The sequence below is a fragment of the Micropterus salmoides genome, unplaced genomic scaffold (assembly GCF_014851395.1).
Source record: "Micropterus salmoides isolate LMB-PRFRI ecotype aquatic unplaced genomic scaffold, ASM1485139v1 Ms_hic_scaffold_3, whole genome shotgun sequence".
Taxonomy (NCBI): Eukaryota; Metazoa; Chordata; class Actinopteri; order Centrarchiformes; family Centrarchidae; genus Micropterus; species Micropterus salmoides.
Genome location: NW_024042261.1, coordinates 35,746,924 through 35,760,408, shown reverse-complemented (window position 1 = coordinate 35,760,408; position 13,485 = coordinate 35,746,924). Strand labels below are relative to the sequence as shown.

The window sequence follows — 13,485 nt, the reverse complement described above, 5'->3', positions numbered from 1 at the left end:
AGCGTTGCCATCCCTGTGGAAAGGCAAGACAACTTTGCAATGCCTTGTCCTGCCTGGTTAAATAAAGGCTTTATTTATAGCACAATTCGTGCACCAGGCAGACAGAATAAATAAAATGTAAAAAAATGCATAAAATTGCATTAAAATGCCTTTAAATTCAAATGTATTTTATGTAATTGTGGGTAAAGTAAATAGTGGAGGTAGTAGAAAAAGGAAAGGTTTGTATGTTGGCACATATCTGTCCCAGCCTTTGTTCAGAACGTGGGCCAGATTTCACAGGTGCAGGATATGATCCCTCTTCAGCTTCCCACCTGAAAAACCCCCCTGATGAACCATCAGATCTAATTGTGGGGTATTTGGTGATCCATGATCGTCCATCAGACTTAACCGATGGTGTGTTCGACCAAGCCAGAAGAACTGCAGCCAGTGATGTAGCTTGAGTCTCTGAGGTAATGGTTGAGGTTCTTCCTCTTTTAACTTCACCTTCCTCTTATGTCTTTGTATTCTTCCCTGCTTCCAGCCATCTTGTCTTCCTTTCTTTTTCTTCTTTCTTCTTTCCTTCCTCACCTCTCTCTGTTATTTACTTTTATCTCTCTCTTCAGTCATCCCTCCATCCATCCTTCCTATTTTGGCACACAATTCTTTAAACAAACACGACCACAAGCACAGTTTAGTTTCACTGTCTTCTCTTTTGTAGTGTTTAATTCTGTTTCTTTGGAATTCTCTTGTTATTCATTACCAATATCTTATCTAATTCCTCCTTCATCTCTCCTTTCTTTGGTGCCTTCATTTGTTTATCATCTTCCCCCTCCCTCTTTTTTTCTCACCTGCATTTCACAAATTAGCTTCTGCTGTTGTTGTGATAATTATCCGCTAAAGAGGTGTCACAGGAGGTGGAGGGCAAACCTCTCTCTGTCATCATGTGATGTCAGAGCTGCAGAAAAAGCAGGCGCAAAGCATACCTGTTAACAGTTAAAGCTATCTGAGTGGAGCGAGGTAGCCCAAAGCTCAGTGTTACCTTTATCAGATGTACGTTGTAATGTTAGCAGGGTGCTGATGGGATGATAAAGATGCTTTGTGCTGTGGCGTTAGCAACCAGTGATACAATGACGAGAAGTTCTGCTGGTATCCACATTCAAACATCCCTGCCCTTTCTCTCATCTTTACTTTAATCCTCATAATGGATGTGTGAAAATAATAGTAAGAAGAAAATATTTATGGGTTTATCAGCTATGATCTGGTCATTTGCATTGTCCTCTAACCCTTTTGACTGAATGTAATGCAGATTTTTATGACTGAATAATGATTGCTCTTATGTCACTCTTATGCCTTTTAATAACGCTTCCGGCCTGTCACCAGCCCAGAGCTACTTCACAGAGACAGAAGGAAAGAAAAAGACAATAGAGATAAAGAGATAAATAGACACTGAGAAAACTATCAAGAGGAAGAAATGTGACATATCTGATGGACGGAGGGAGAGAAGGCATCAGGCTTCTGAAAAGCAACACCATTACCTCATCCTTTTCATCTCAAACAGAGCTGGACAGATGGACCTGTATGTGTGTGTGTGTGTGTGTGTGTGTGTGTGTGTGTGTGTGTTCACTGCTATGACAGCCCACCAAATCCCTGTTATGATAAGTCGAGTCAACACAGTGCGGAGGAATGTGCATCTGATTCACATCACTGTTCGCACACGCTTTATTTCTCCTGCAACACCAGGAACGATGGGAAAGAATATTTGAGTAGAGGTATATTCAAAAATATATCTCAATACCTAGTAATCTAGTATTTGCTGCTGTGTAATTAAAGTTTGATGGAGGTTTGACGATATTTTAACAACCAGCAAGAGTTGTCTGCTGAATGCACACCACAGACCAGGTGCTGGTCAGATATTGAAGAGAAGATGACTGCACATTAAGGTCCAGTGAATTTATATCATAACCTTATGTCCTGGAAATGTTTGAAGAGGACAATCTAAAATTAAGGGCTACAAAGAAATGGATACAAAGGCCATTACAAAAATGCATAGTTAGGGGTCCAGCTAACCAATAAATTAAATAAGATAAGATTCAAAGTGTTTATTGCCAGATGTTCAAGTTTCCCTGTACACTGAAATTCTTACTTTGCTGTCCACATCAAATGCCTACTATAAAAAGGAAAATGAAATATATTTATAAATACAAATACAATGATAAATATGATAAATAGAGATATAAAAGCAAATGGAAATTGTACATGTAGCAATGTGCAGATGTGCAATAATAGTGCAATTAACATGTCATGATACAGTGTAAAGATGGGCATGGAGTCCACATGCCTATTAACTGTTTAGGAGTCTGAGTTCTTCAGTCATGTCGTCCTACATTTCACACTTCTATACCTCCGACCCGAGGAGGTGAACAGTTCATGTTGGGGGTGGGTAGGATCCTTGATAATGGAGGCAGCTCTTCTGTGGATTCTTTGGTATTCTTTGGATGGTAGATGCTCTGCAGGGAGGCTGGTGGAGTCCTGGTGATCTTTTCAGCTGTCTTCACCACTCTCTGCAGGTGTTTGCAGTCCATTGCAGTAGTGCTGCGACACCACACGGTGATGCAGCTGGTCAGAATGCACTCAACAGTGCACCTGTAGAAGTTCCAGAGGTGACACACCGAACTTCCTCAGTCTCCTCAGGAAGTACAGCCCACTGTTAAGCCTTCTTGACCAGCTGTGTGGCATTATAATATGTATAATTATATATATATATATGTATATAATTATTGTATATATAATTTAGTACAAACAACAAAAAGGTTAATTTAATTAATAGCAAAAAAAGAGAATATACACGGGTTTACAAAACACATAAATTAGGGCATCTGTAGAGAAATAGAAATCATTAGAAATAGATAAAAAATATGTATGGTCACATTACATTTCCAGTTTTGCTCCGCTCTGTTTTGCTGCTACCTTGAAACGTTATTTTAGCTTGTTTATTTTTAGTACATCAACACACTACCAGTCTACAAACTGTTTATAGTTTGTGATCACTCGGATTAATACCTATTTATTACCCGCATCAGAAACGTTTTCTGGTCTGAGTGTGGGCAAATTTCAATAAATGGAAGCATAAAGTAACTTTACGTTGTGTTTGTATCTGACACTTGTATCGAACCTGTCTTGAAAAATACCAAGTGTGGTTGAAACATCAGGATAAAATCATTGGAGCTCAGTGTTAGGCCATCTTCTCTTCAATACATGATAGTTTAACAACATCTTGGACAACGAGGATGTCCTGTGCAAAAAGGCCAAAGTTGTCTTCATTTGATGAGGAGACCAGAGTTGGTGATTGTGGAAAGACTAACAAAGAGCGGTGTTGAGTTTGAATGAAATGCATTTTACGATGAGTTAACAAGGCAATGAAAGATGAAAGAGAGAAACTTGAATTTAGAAGGTGTATGCTTGTATTTTTCTGTTTGATAAGGAAAAAAGGTGTAAGAATATTTCCTTTCTTGGCATCTTTGTTTATTAAAAGAGTTTTTTAAAAAAGCTAAGAGCTTGTGTAACGTAGCAAACTCGCCATTCTTGTTGATAAGATCATATCTAAGTTAAAGGTGTATATAGCATGCATACCTGTATACTGTAGACTGTATAAAATATATGTTTATAGCTTTTATTTTTATTTATCAAACCGAAATAACTCAGATTTAGCTGCTGTCAAATGTTAGTCCTGTGTGTTTGCCTTGTGATGGTGAGGTGTGATTGATTGTTTAAGTGAGCTAAAGGTACTTTCAAACAGCATGAGTGTTTGGAATAATTACTGCATTCCTGCAATAATTTTCCCGTGTCCTTTGTGCTCATTCTTCATAAAGCTACACATGCAGAATAAAGAGTTTGTCCAAGCCAGTCTGGTATTTCCAAGATTTCTTAGAGGAACGTTAGTGACTTCCTCCCAAAATAAGTGGATGATTAAGCTGTAAACTCCACTCACTCCACTCACTCGCTCCATGCAGTCACTGCCATTGCTGTGTAAACCCCCGAGTGCTGGTTGTTTATATCAACAAGAGAAACCGTCGTCACTTTCCTCTCTCCGTGATCAGAGCCTCATGAGTTCTCATGTTATCCCCAGGGAGGCTGCTGTTTGGCTTTCACAACAATGAGCTCATCGCTGAGTTCCCCTCTGCACCCAGGCTCCAGCTGAAAGGGGATCTACAACTCTGCACTGGGCTTCCATTTCAAACCAGCACGTCTAGGATAATTAATCCAACGTACGTGGATCGCTGCTGACCCGTATCACAGGGTGACATAATGAATCACAATTAATAAATCAGGAGCCCAACAACAGGAATGCTTTAGTAAACAGTTTTTTTTTTAACAAGCTGATGTGATTATTTGTCAACTGAGACACTGCTCTGAAATGTGCCCTATCAGAAATGTGTGAGCGTGTTTGCATAATTTATATACCGGTGTTGATAAGAACAGAAATTATAACATATATATACAGGAATGAGCTACACATATTACAGTTTTTTTCATCCGTCAAGCCACTTATTCAAAACTCTTCGAACAGTCTGCATTACCAACGTTAATCTTGACTAAACAGTCAATCTCACTTCCAAAACTCAAAACTCTTCATGTCTCAAAAGAGATCTTTCATAAATGATGAACTTTTATATTTAAGTGCGAATGATTTTTCATATAAATCAGTATTTTATTATAGAATAACTCAGTTTATGGACTACTAAAGTATATGTAACAAGAATGATTGAATATTATTTGCTTCGATATCCTTTATTTTTTCTACATCATTGCGTATAATAATTAAATCCTAAAATTTCAGTGCTGCGATTCAGATTTTCTCAGTTGTTTACACAGTAACACTAGTACTTGAGACACAATGACCCAAACTTGTAATTCATGTACCAACCCCCTGAACCAAGTCTGCTAAATCGCAAGCACATTTCCTGCTTCACTCTCAGATTGCAGTTCCCACACTTGCAGATATACTTATATATTGGTCACGCTTGCATTTTGTGTGAAAGCAATGAAACAGGATTCACAGGTTAGTCCACATACACTTCTGTTGACTATCTGTGACTGTGTGAAGAGTTTTGATGGTGTGACTTCAGTTTAGACCTCTGCATGTTAACAACTGCAATAGCTGTGCTTTTTCATTCTGCATATGTGCTGCTTTTGTGAATCAACCCATCCGACATCTACATATCTGTGTGCGTGGGCCACAGTTGCTCCTCGTGTGTAAGCAACTGTAACACAATTATTTCTCTTTCTTAAAGTGTTTCTCATTCTGATTCTGATCATATAAAATGTTGTGTCATGTTGTCTCACATCTTATCATCTGTCAATATGTTATATAACTTAACATAACGGCATCATGTGGTGTAACCTGGGGACATTAGACCTCACATGACATTGCATTGCATTATGCTATATCATGCAATACTTTATGCAGTGTCATGTGAGGTCACATAGCCCGTAGTAACATAACATGATGTGTGATGATAAAATAACATGACTCCCTTAGAACTGATGTAACATAACAAAATATAAACTAATTTGTATTATATAATATGACTTATAGGCTATCACGTGTTTAGGTCATGTCACATCTACTTCACGTCACGTTGTGGGCTCCAATTTCGCAGCGGCGCTCTGCTCCGTACGTACACTTGTTGCTGACATGGCTCGCCTGGCCACACCTGTATAGATACTGCTGATGGAAGACAGGGCTGCAACTAACGATTATTTTCAGTGTCCACTTATCTGTCGATTATTTTTCGATTAATTGATTAGTTGTTTGGTCTATAAAATGTCAGAAAATGTCCCTCAGTGTTTCCCAAAGCTCAAGATGACGTCACTTAAATGAAATTCAGTTTACTGTCATATGGGAGGAAAGAAACCAGAAAATATTCACATTTAAGAAAATGTGAAAATGTAATCAGAGAAATGTGAGTTTTTTTTCATAAAAAAATACTCAAACCGATTATTCGATTATCAAAACAGTTGGTGATTCATTTAATAGTTGACAACTAATCGACTAATCATTGCAGCTCTAATAGAAGAGGTACCTACTGTCTTTAGATAGATGTACAGAGAGTCACCTGAGTTGTGGATTACAGATCTGATGTATTTGATTAACATACTTTCACTTTCTCGTATGATGTCACACATTGCCATCTTGTTGCTGACATGCTGACTTAGATGCCATTATTTTGTCATGTTAAGTCTCATTTGGTTATGTGAAGTTATGAGAAGTTGTGTTGCGTTGAATTTCCATGGTGATTATAATTATGATTAATGGGGAACCCTTGTTCTGTATGTGACATGAGATCAGCCTTATCAGTGTAACTGATGCTGCTGCCTGTTGTGTCCCTCCACCTGTCTCCACCTTTACCTTGGCAGCAGGTCCCTTCTGCACGTCTGCTGGTGACACAACGGCACAGACACTCGGCTCAGGTTGCACGATCTTATCAAGTGATTAACAAATCCTGCGTGGTCATTACTGAGTGTCCTGCCTAACAACAGAGTAGCTGTTTGTTTTGACTGTGACCACTGAAACTGGGCCACAGGATAGTCTGTCATCTGTGTGTGTGCATTACAGTGTGTGTGTGTGAGATGGTGAAAGGGAAAAGGAGGTAATGTTTTAAAGCTGTAGAGACAGAAATACTGTAGTTGCTTTAAATGCGACTGTTCTGTTCACTTCAGTTGTAATAAATATTTTACCTCCCACATCTCATCATCTTTACTCAAAATCCGTAGACTGGAAGGCCAAGCTGATCACATTATTATCATAATTATCTGTCTCTGTTGTGTCTGTTGCTGCCGAATAGGACAATCAGCCTTATCTCACCTGTGTGTTTTTCTGTTCAGACTAACTCACCCGTTCAGGTGCGTCATCCTACTGAAAGGGGAGAGGTTTTTGAAATATGCTTAGTCATGCTAAAGGCTGTGGAGTGATACATCTTGTCTCTAAATGATCTTTGTTGGGAGTTGCACATGCGCAGTTCCTAGTTAAGGACTACTAGCCAATCAGAAGCAGAGACGGGCGGGTCAGCGAGAAGCCCATAAACAGCTTTGATTCAGCTGTAAGCTACAAGTGAGCTACATGTTGCCGACCAGCTTGGCAACATTGACTGGAGCAAGAGTTCCAGAGTAGCGAGTTATTAATCTGTAACGAAAGTATTTTTCATCCATAAAGTTTAGTGAGAGTTATATGAGGCGCATTTTGCTTTCAGCCCTGTGTTGTCACGGGGATGAAAGGGAAGCGGCTGGACTACAAACGAGCTGTTTTCAGGCAGTTCAGAGCAGAGTTTTCTGTGGAAGATGGGAACTCCCTTTGGGCTGAACTTCGGGCTTTTTCACTTTGCAAACCTATTACATGCACAAAAAAGATATATAACTGCAGCCCCTGCTGGGAAAAAGCCAAACAGCATAATACTACCTCTTTAAAAAGGGGCTATTTATTGTGCAAGGTCCCTTACAATTACTGTAATGTGTACGTCACTTACTATGACAAACTGGGATCCACTTGATCTTCATCATCACTTTCTTAGCACAGCAGAAATCTTCTCTTTTTCAAAAGAAGTTAACACACCTCGCATAGAAAGAACCCAAACTCTATTGGATTAACTGCGTTGAACAACAGGAAAACATCTATTCACATCTGATAGAAATTCCTTGCATAATGATAAATCCCCAGTGCACCTGTGTGAAAGTCCTTTGCGCAACTCTTTAATCAGCAATCAGTCTTTATTCATCTATAAAAGATGTCAATTTTTACATGCTTTTAGCATTTACTCTTTAGAGTTTAGTCACATACTTTTCAGGTTTATAGTGCTGGTCCTGGTCGTGCAGTCCAGTCAAAAGAATGGAAAAATCTGATGCAGTACTTTAAAAAGTATTTCTGAGTTTTGGTGAAATTCTTTATTGGTTCTTTGGTGAAGATAGACTGTAGTACGAAAGCTAATAAATGTCTGAATTTGTCTAGTCTAGGTCCTTAATGTAGGCCTTAATGTCAACAGTTCATTGCCATGGAAAGACCTGCACACAAGAATAAAATGAATGAAGAAAACTTTCTTAGCAAATGTCTCTATTTATTCATTTACAAAATTTCAACAGGGCGTCTAAAAAAGGGTCAAAGAATGGCAGGTGCAGAGTGCAGCAGAGTTTATTATGTCTAATAAAATCATCTTTGGAGAAAATAATGTAATTCATAGTTTGATATGTTTGCTTTTCTTTTTTGGCACATGCTATAATTAAAGTAGCAACAAATGGCACAGGCATATAGCACAAATTAAAGTTGAACTAGTTCATATTTGTATTTTGTTGTCCGTTGTGTAATAACTGATTGAAAGGATATATTAATTTGACCACAGGTTGTGTTGGTTGATGGAAATATTTGGCTTTGTTGCATGTTTTTAATGTTTTGAGAGTGTTAGAGCATTTTGCAAACGGGTTATTTTGGTCACAGACTTTTAGTTTAGGCCTGTGTGTGTACAGTTTTGAAAATGTAACTTCTGAATGGACAAATGAGAAAAACCGTAATCTTGCATGCAGCTTGTAATTGTGATATATATACTGCTGGGTTAGTAACTGTGAATTTCTCCCTGGGGATCAATAAAGTATTTTGGATTCTGATTCTGACTCTCTCTCTCTGGTCATATAAAAATGTCATATTGTCTTCGATCTTATCCTGTGACACTATGTTATATAACTTAACATAAAATCATGTGGTGTAACTTTATTGATATAATAATATTATCATAATATATATGTTGTTTATATTTTGTAGCATTAATCTGAATCTAGAAAGCAACTACCTACTAAAGTTATCAAATAAATGTAGTGCAGTAAAAAAGAAATGTTGTTTAGGTGAGAAACACTCACCTAAAGGATTATTAGGAACACCATACTAATACTGTGTTTGTCCCCCTGTTGCCTTCAGAACTGCCCTAATTCTACGTGGCATTGATTCAACAAGGTGCTGAAAGCATTCTTTAGAAATGTTGGCCCATATTGATGGATAGCATCTTGCAGTTGATGGAGATTTGTGGGATGCACATCCAGGGCACGAAGCTCCCGTTCCACCACATCCCAAAGATGCTCTATTGGGTTGAGATCTGGTGACTGTGGGGGCCATTTTAGTACAGTGAACTCATTGTCATGTTCAAGAAACCAATTTGAAATGATTGGAGCTTTGTGACATGGTGCATTATCCTGCTGGAAGAAGCCATCAGAGGATGGGTACATGGTGGCCATAAAGGGATGGACATGGTCAGAAACAATGCTCAGGTAGGCCGTGGCATATAAACGATGCCCAATTGGCACTAAGGGGCCTAAAGTGTGCCAAGAAAACATCCCCCACACCATTACACCACCACCAGCAGCCTGCACAGTGGTAACAAGGCATGATGGATCCATGTTCTCATTCTGTTTACGCCAAATTCTGACTCTACCATCTGAATGTCTCAACAGAAATCGAGACTCATCAGACCAGGCAACATTTTTCCAGTCTTCAACTGTCCAATTTTGGTGAGCTCTTGCAGATTGTAGCCTCTTTTTCCTATTTGTAGTGGAGATGAGTGGTACCCGGTGGGGTCTTCTGCTGTTGTAGCCCATCCGCCTCAAGGTTGTGCGTGTTGAGGCTTCACAAATGCTTTGCTGCATACCTCGGTTGTAACGCGTGGTTATTTCAGTCAAAGTTGCTCTTCTATCAGCTTGAATCGGTCGGCCCATTCTCCTCTGACCTCTAGCATCAACAAAGCATTTTTGCCCACAGGACTGCCGCATACTGGATGTTTTTCCCTTTTCACACCATTCTTTGTAAACCCTAGAAATGGTTGTGCGTGAAAATCCCAGTAACTGAGCAGATTGTGAAATTCTCAGACCGGCCCGTCTGGCACCAACAACCATGCCACTCTCAAAATTGCTTAAATCACCTTTCTTTCCCATTCTGACATTCAGTTTGGAGTTCAGGAGATTGTCTTGACCAGGACCACAGCCCTAAATGCATTGAAGCAACTGCCATGTGATTGGTTGATTAAATAATTGCATTAATGAGAAATTGAACAGGTCCTAATAATCCTTTAGGTGAGTGTACAATGTAGCAGTAAATGGAAACTCTACCGTGTGTTTACCTTTAAGAGATTGGGCGGCAGGATCTGGCCTGATCACCGCTCGAGTTTCAGGTCAAGCTCGTTCTCTGGCCGGTGGCGCCCTCTCGTGGACAGCATCTTTCCTGTAAAACAACGTAATAATTATTGATATCGATTATGTCCTACGTTATTATTTTTTTCCCTACCATATCTGTAAAACAGTCATTACACGACAACTCGAAGTAACAAAATAAAACAAAACAAAAAGATTGCGAGAACTAGTTTTACCCGGTTCATGGGGGTTCATTATTTGGCAGGATGTAAGCCGCTGCTAACAGGAAGCCGAATAACGAGGACTCATTGAGGTGCAGGAATTGGCAAAGAGCAACGATTCCAAACATTGCTCTGTACCCTCGTTACAAATCCTCCACGATACAGGTAATACTAACAAAGTGTGACTTAAACGCATGTGAATGTTTAATAACTGTTTTTTTGTGTGCTGTCCGTGTGGGTGGCGTGTTTACCTCGTGTGGGGTTCGGCGCCTTGTATCAGAAAGGACATGGCTCAGACTGCTAACATTACTTCCCAGCAGACCAGAGTGAAATAAATAGATCTCTGTACCTGTTTGTAAGAGTAACAGCAAGGGTTTAATGTGGCGAACAGCCGGGTCAGTCTGTGTATTGGGCATCATCGTGGCTCAGGTAACTTAAATTTGCATCCCGACCGCAGCTCTAATACGCTTACAGAAGCTTTTAGGATTTAATCAGCTGGGTTATTGTGTTCCACATATATACGCAGCCAGGTGCGCACCTGGCTGTTATTTCACCTGTGAATACCTTGATCTGTCACACAGTGGAGAGGGGGAACCCAGTGGATCAGACATAAAAAAGGACTGCTTCCAATTTGTCTGCAAAAAATCAGTTACATTCTCAGCACTGGGGTGGAGATGGAGCAGTGGATAAGACGCATGTGTTTGTTGTGAGAGACCTGGGTTCAATTCCTCACTGTGACACATCCACCAGTGTGTCTCTCACCCCTAGTTGCTCTAGAGGCGTGTGACCTCTAACATAAATAGCAAATGTAAGTCACTTTAGATAAAAAGGGTCAGTTAAATGTAAACACTAAATTTACTTCCTCTTTAATTGAAACAGCCTTTGTCTTTTCATAATAATCTTTATTTATAGCACACAAAACCATGTTACAAAGTGCTTTCACGAGAGCAAAGATACTAAAACGCATAAACCAGATAACCAGATACACGGTAAAAGCAGGAAGAAACTAAAATACAGTTAAAAGAAAAATAAATAAAATCAGCTACAATCAGGAAAGGCTCTCCTATAAAAGTATGTTTTAAGAAGGGACTTAAAAGAGTTCACTGACTCAGCTGACCTGATTTCCTCGGGCGGGCTGTTCCAGAGCCTTGTGGCCCTGACTGCAAACGCTCTGTCCCCTTTAGTCTTCAGTCAAGACCTTGGGACAGACAACAGACGGGATGCGTATGGGACTAAAGTCTACACACTGAAGCATACCGGGAGTCCGTGTAATGAAGCTAAAACCGAGATGATGTGATCTTCTTTCTTTGTTCTGGTCAAAGCTGTTGCCGTAATCCAGGCATACTGAGAAAAAGGCATGAAAAATGGTCTCGGTGTCCTTTCTAAAAGTTATAATTGATTGTATTTGTGATATATTTCTAAGATGGTAAAAACAGGATTGCACAAGCTTTATGGTGTGTTGCTCGAAACTTCTTTTCATATTCAGATTTTCTGCTTACTAAAAGTTTAACTAATGGAGACCACACATGTGTAAGTTGCATATTGGACCATGGTTGGCTCCAAACTAGTTCTAATGGCACTAAATCATGCTTGTAGGTACACACCTTAAACATTCCCTCTGCAGCAGATGGGAGGAGAAAACATCACAGCACAGTGAAGATCAAACATTCATGTGAAGAAACAATAAAATACTCGTTTTTTTATAAAATGGCTAATGGGCACACATTCTTGAGTGGTTTTTGGATTGCAGCATCATCTTCATCCTGTTCATCTTCCTTATCACAGGAGGAACAAGCAGTCAGCCACCGGTGTATGAACTCAAGTCAGAGGCAGCTATGGTGAGTAAGATGGAGCAACACAAATGAGTGTGGGTACAATATTGAAAGGCAAAACTCACTTGTGTTTACCAAGTGGCAATGGGACAACAAGGGACAACAGTATAATCTATAGTACTTCAGTTGGTCCTCTACTATTTACTGCTCTCCTAACGCTCCTCCTCTTTGTGCCAGTCTTCAGCGGTGGACCTCAAGACCAAGGAGGAGAAGGATGCGGAGTTGGACAGACGAATCGAAGCTTTGAGGAAGAAAAATGAAGCTCTGGTCAAGAGGTACCAGGTACGGAGTACTTGGAGTACATTCAGAATGTGTCTTTGTATCCACCCATCGTGTTAATGATACTAAAAGATAAGTGTTACCACTGAGGGCATTACTTTTTTTTTTTATGTAGATCTGCAATCTACAAGCCCTAATGCTCGTGTCCATGAATTGAATGAATACCAGATCATACGGTGGTACCGAAGTGTAAAAATGTCTAAAAATAAATGCACTTAATTGAAGGCTTTATGACAAAATGGATGGATTAAACGTCAATCGAGGTCTTATTCTTCCACTTTTTTTCATTCCTATAGAGAGCCTAATTTAATAAAAATTTGCATCGCTTTCATCGCGTGACTTTGACCGCTGGACTACTCGTACGAGTGTTCACACGCAACGGGTCAATGAGAATAAACACAACCAGCCATTACTACATCTGTATGAACCCAAAACAAACATTTTGCTGTGATTTAGTCGCAATAAACAGATCAAACTGATGCTAAAATAACTACATGGTCGCTACTAGTTAGGTAACTTCGCTATGTTCCACGCACAGATGTCTCTCACCTGATGTGTTGAATCCAACGACCCCTGGTCCTTTTTATCTACACCGGGAAGCTCAGCTTCAGTAACGTTAGCTTCAGTTCAGAGAGACAGTTATGATTTCACATACGTGACTTTTGGGTTTGTAGTCTTTTTTTAAAATTATATATTTTCACAGTCTTAATTCACCTGTTTTACAACAAACTGCGATTTTCTTGACTTAAATTATCTTTTAAATTGACGTGTGTAATTCATGGCACAATTCAAATGGGATTGACTACCGTGGATATTTTGTCCTGAAATAAGGTCCCATGGTGGTCCACCGGAAGGGGAGGGGCTTAGGCTCTCTATATAATAGTTTTGGGGGACAAGTGTACAATAATTTTTGCGTTGTGGTGACCGATCCACAGTAAATACAGTTTCTCACCAATGTCTTTTTTTAAATCAAGTGTTTCCACTATCTTTCAGTCACAGCGGGCGTATCAGTG

At 39.6% G+C, this 13,485-nt stretch overlaps 1 protein-coding gene and 1 long non-coding RNA gene across 6 annotated transcripts in view; one reads left to right on the top strand and one right to left on the bottom strand.

The window, feature by feature from the left end:
- Positions 1 to 2,177: 2,177 nt before the first annotated feature.
- LOC119883026 lies at positions 2,178 to 11,061 on the bottom strand. Its single transcript, XR_005440576.1, has 3 exons — positions 10,613 to 11,061; positions 10,131 to 10,231; positions 2,178 to 2,704 (listed from the first exon to the last, which is right to left on the bottom strand). It is a non-coding gene; the product is annotated as an uncharacterized LOC119883026 (long non-coding RNA).
- ccdc9 (coiled-coil domain containing 9) overlaps positions 10,405 to 13,485 on the top strand; it is a 26,817-nt gene continuing 23,736 nt past the window's right edge. For all 5 annotated transcript variants that reach the window (XM_038693487.1, XM_038693490.1, XM_038693489.1 and 2 more), the window contains exons 1-3: positions 10,405 to 10,526; positions 12,147 to 12,199; positions 12,371 to 12,475. In XM_038693487.1, the coding sequence (XP_038549415.1) occupies positions 12,197 to 12,199; positions 12,371 to 12,475 (108 nt within the window). In that variant the 5' untranslated portion in view covers positions 10,405 to 10,526; positions 12,147 to 12,196. The remainder of the gene's footprint in view (positions 10,527 to 12,146; positions 12,200 to 12,370; positions 12,476 to 13,485) is intronic.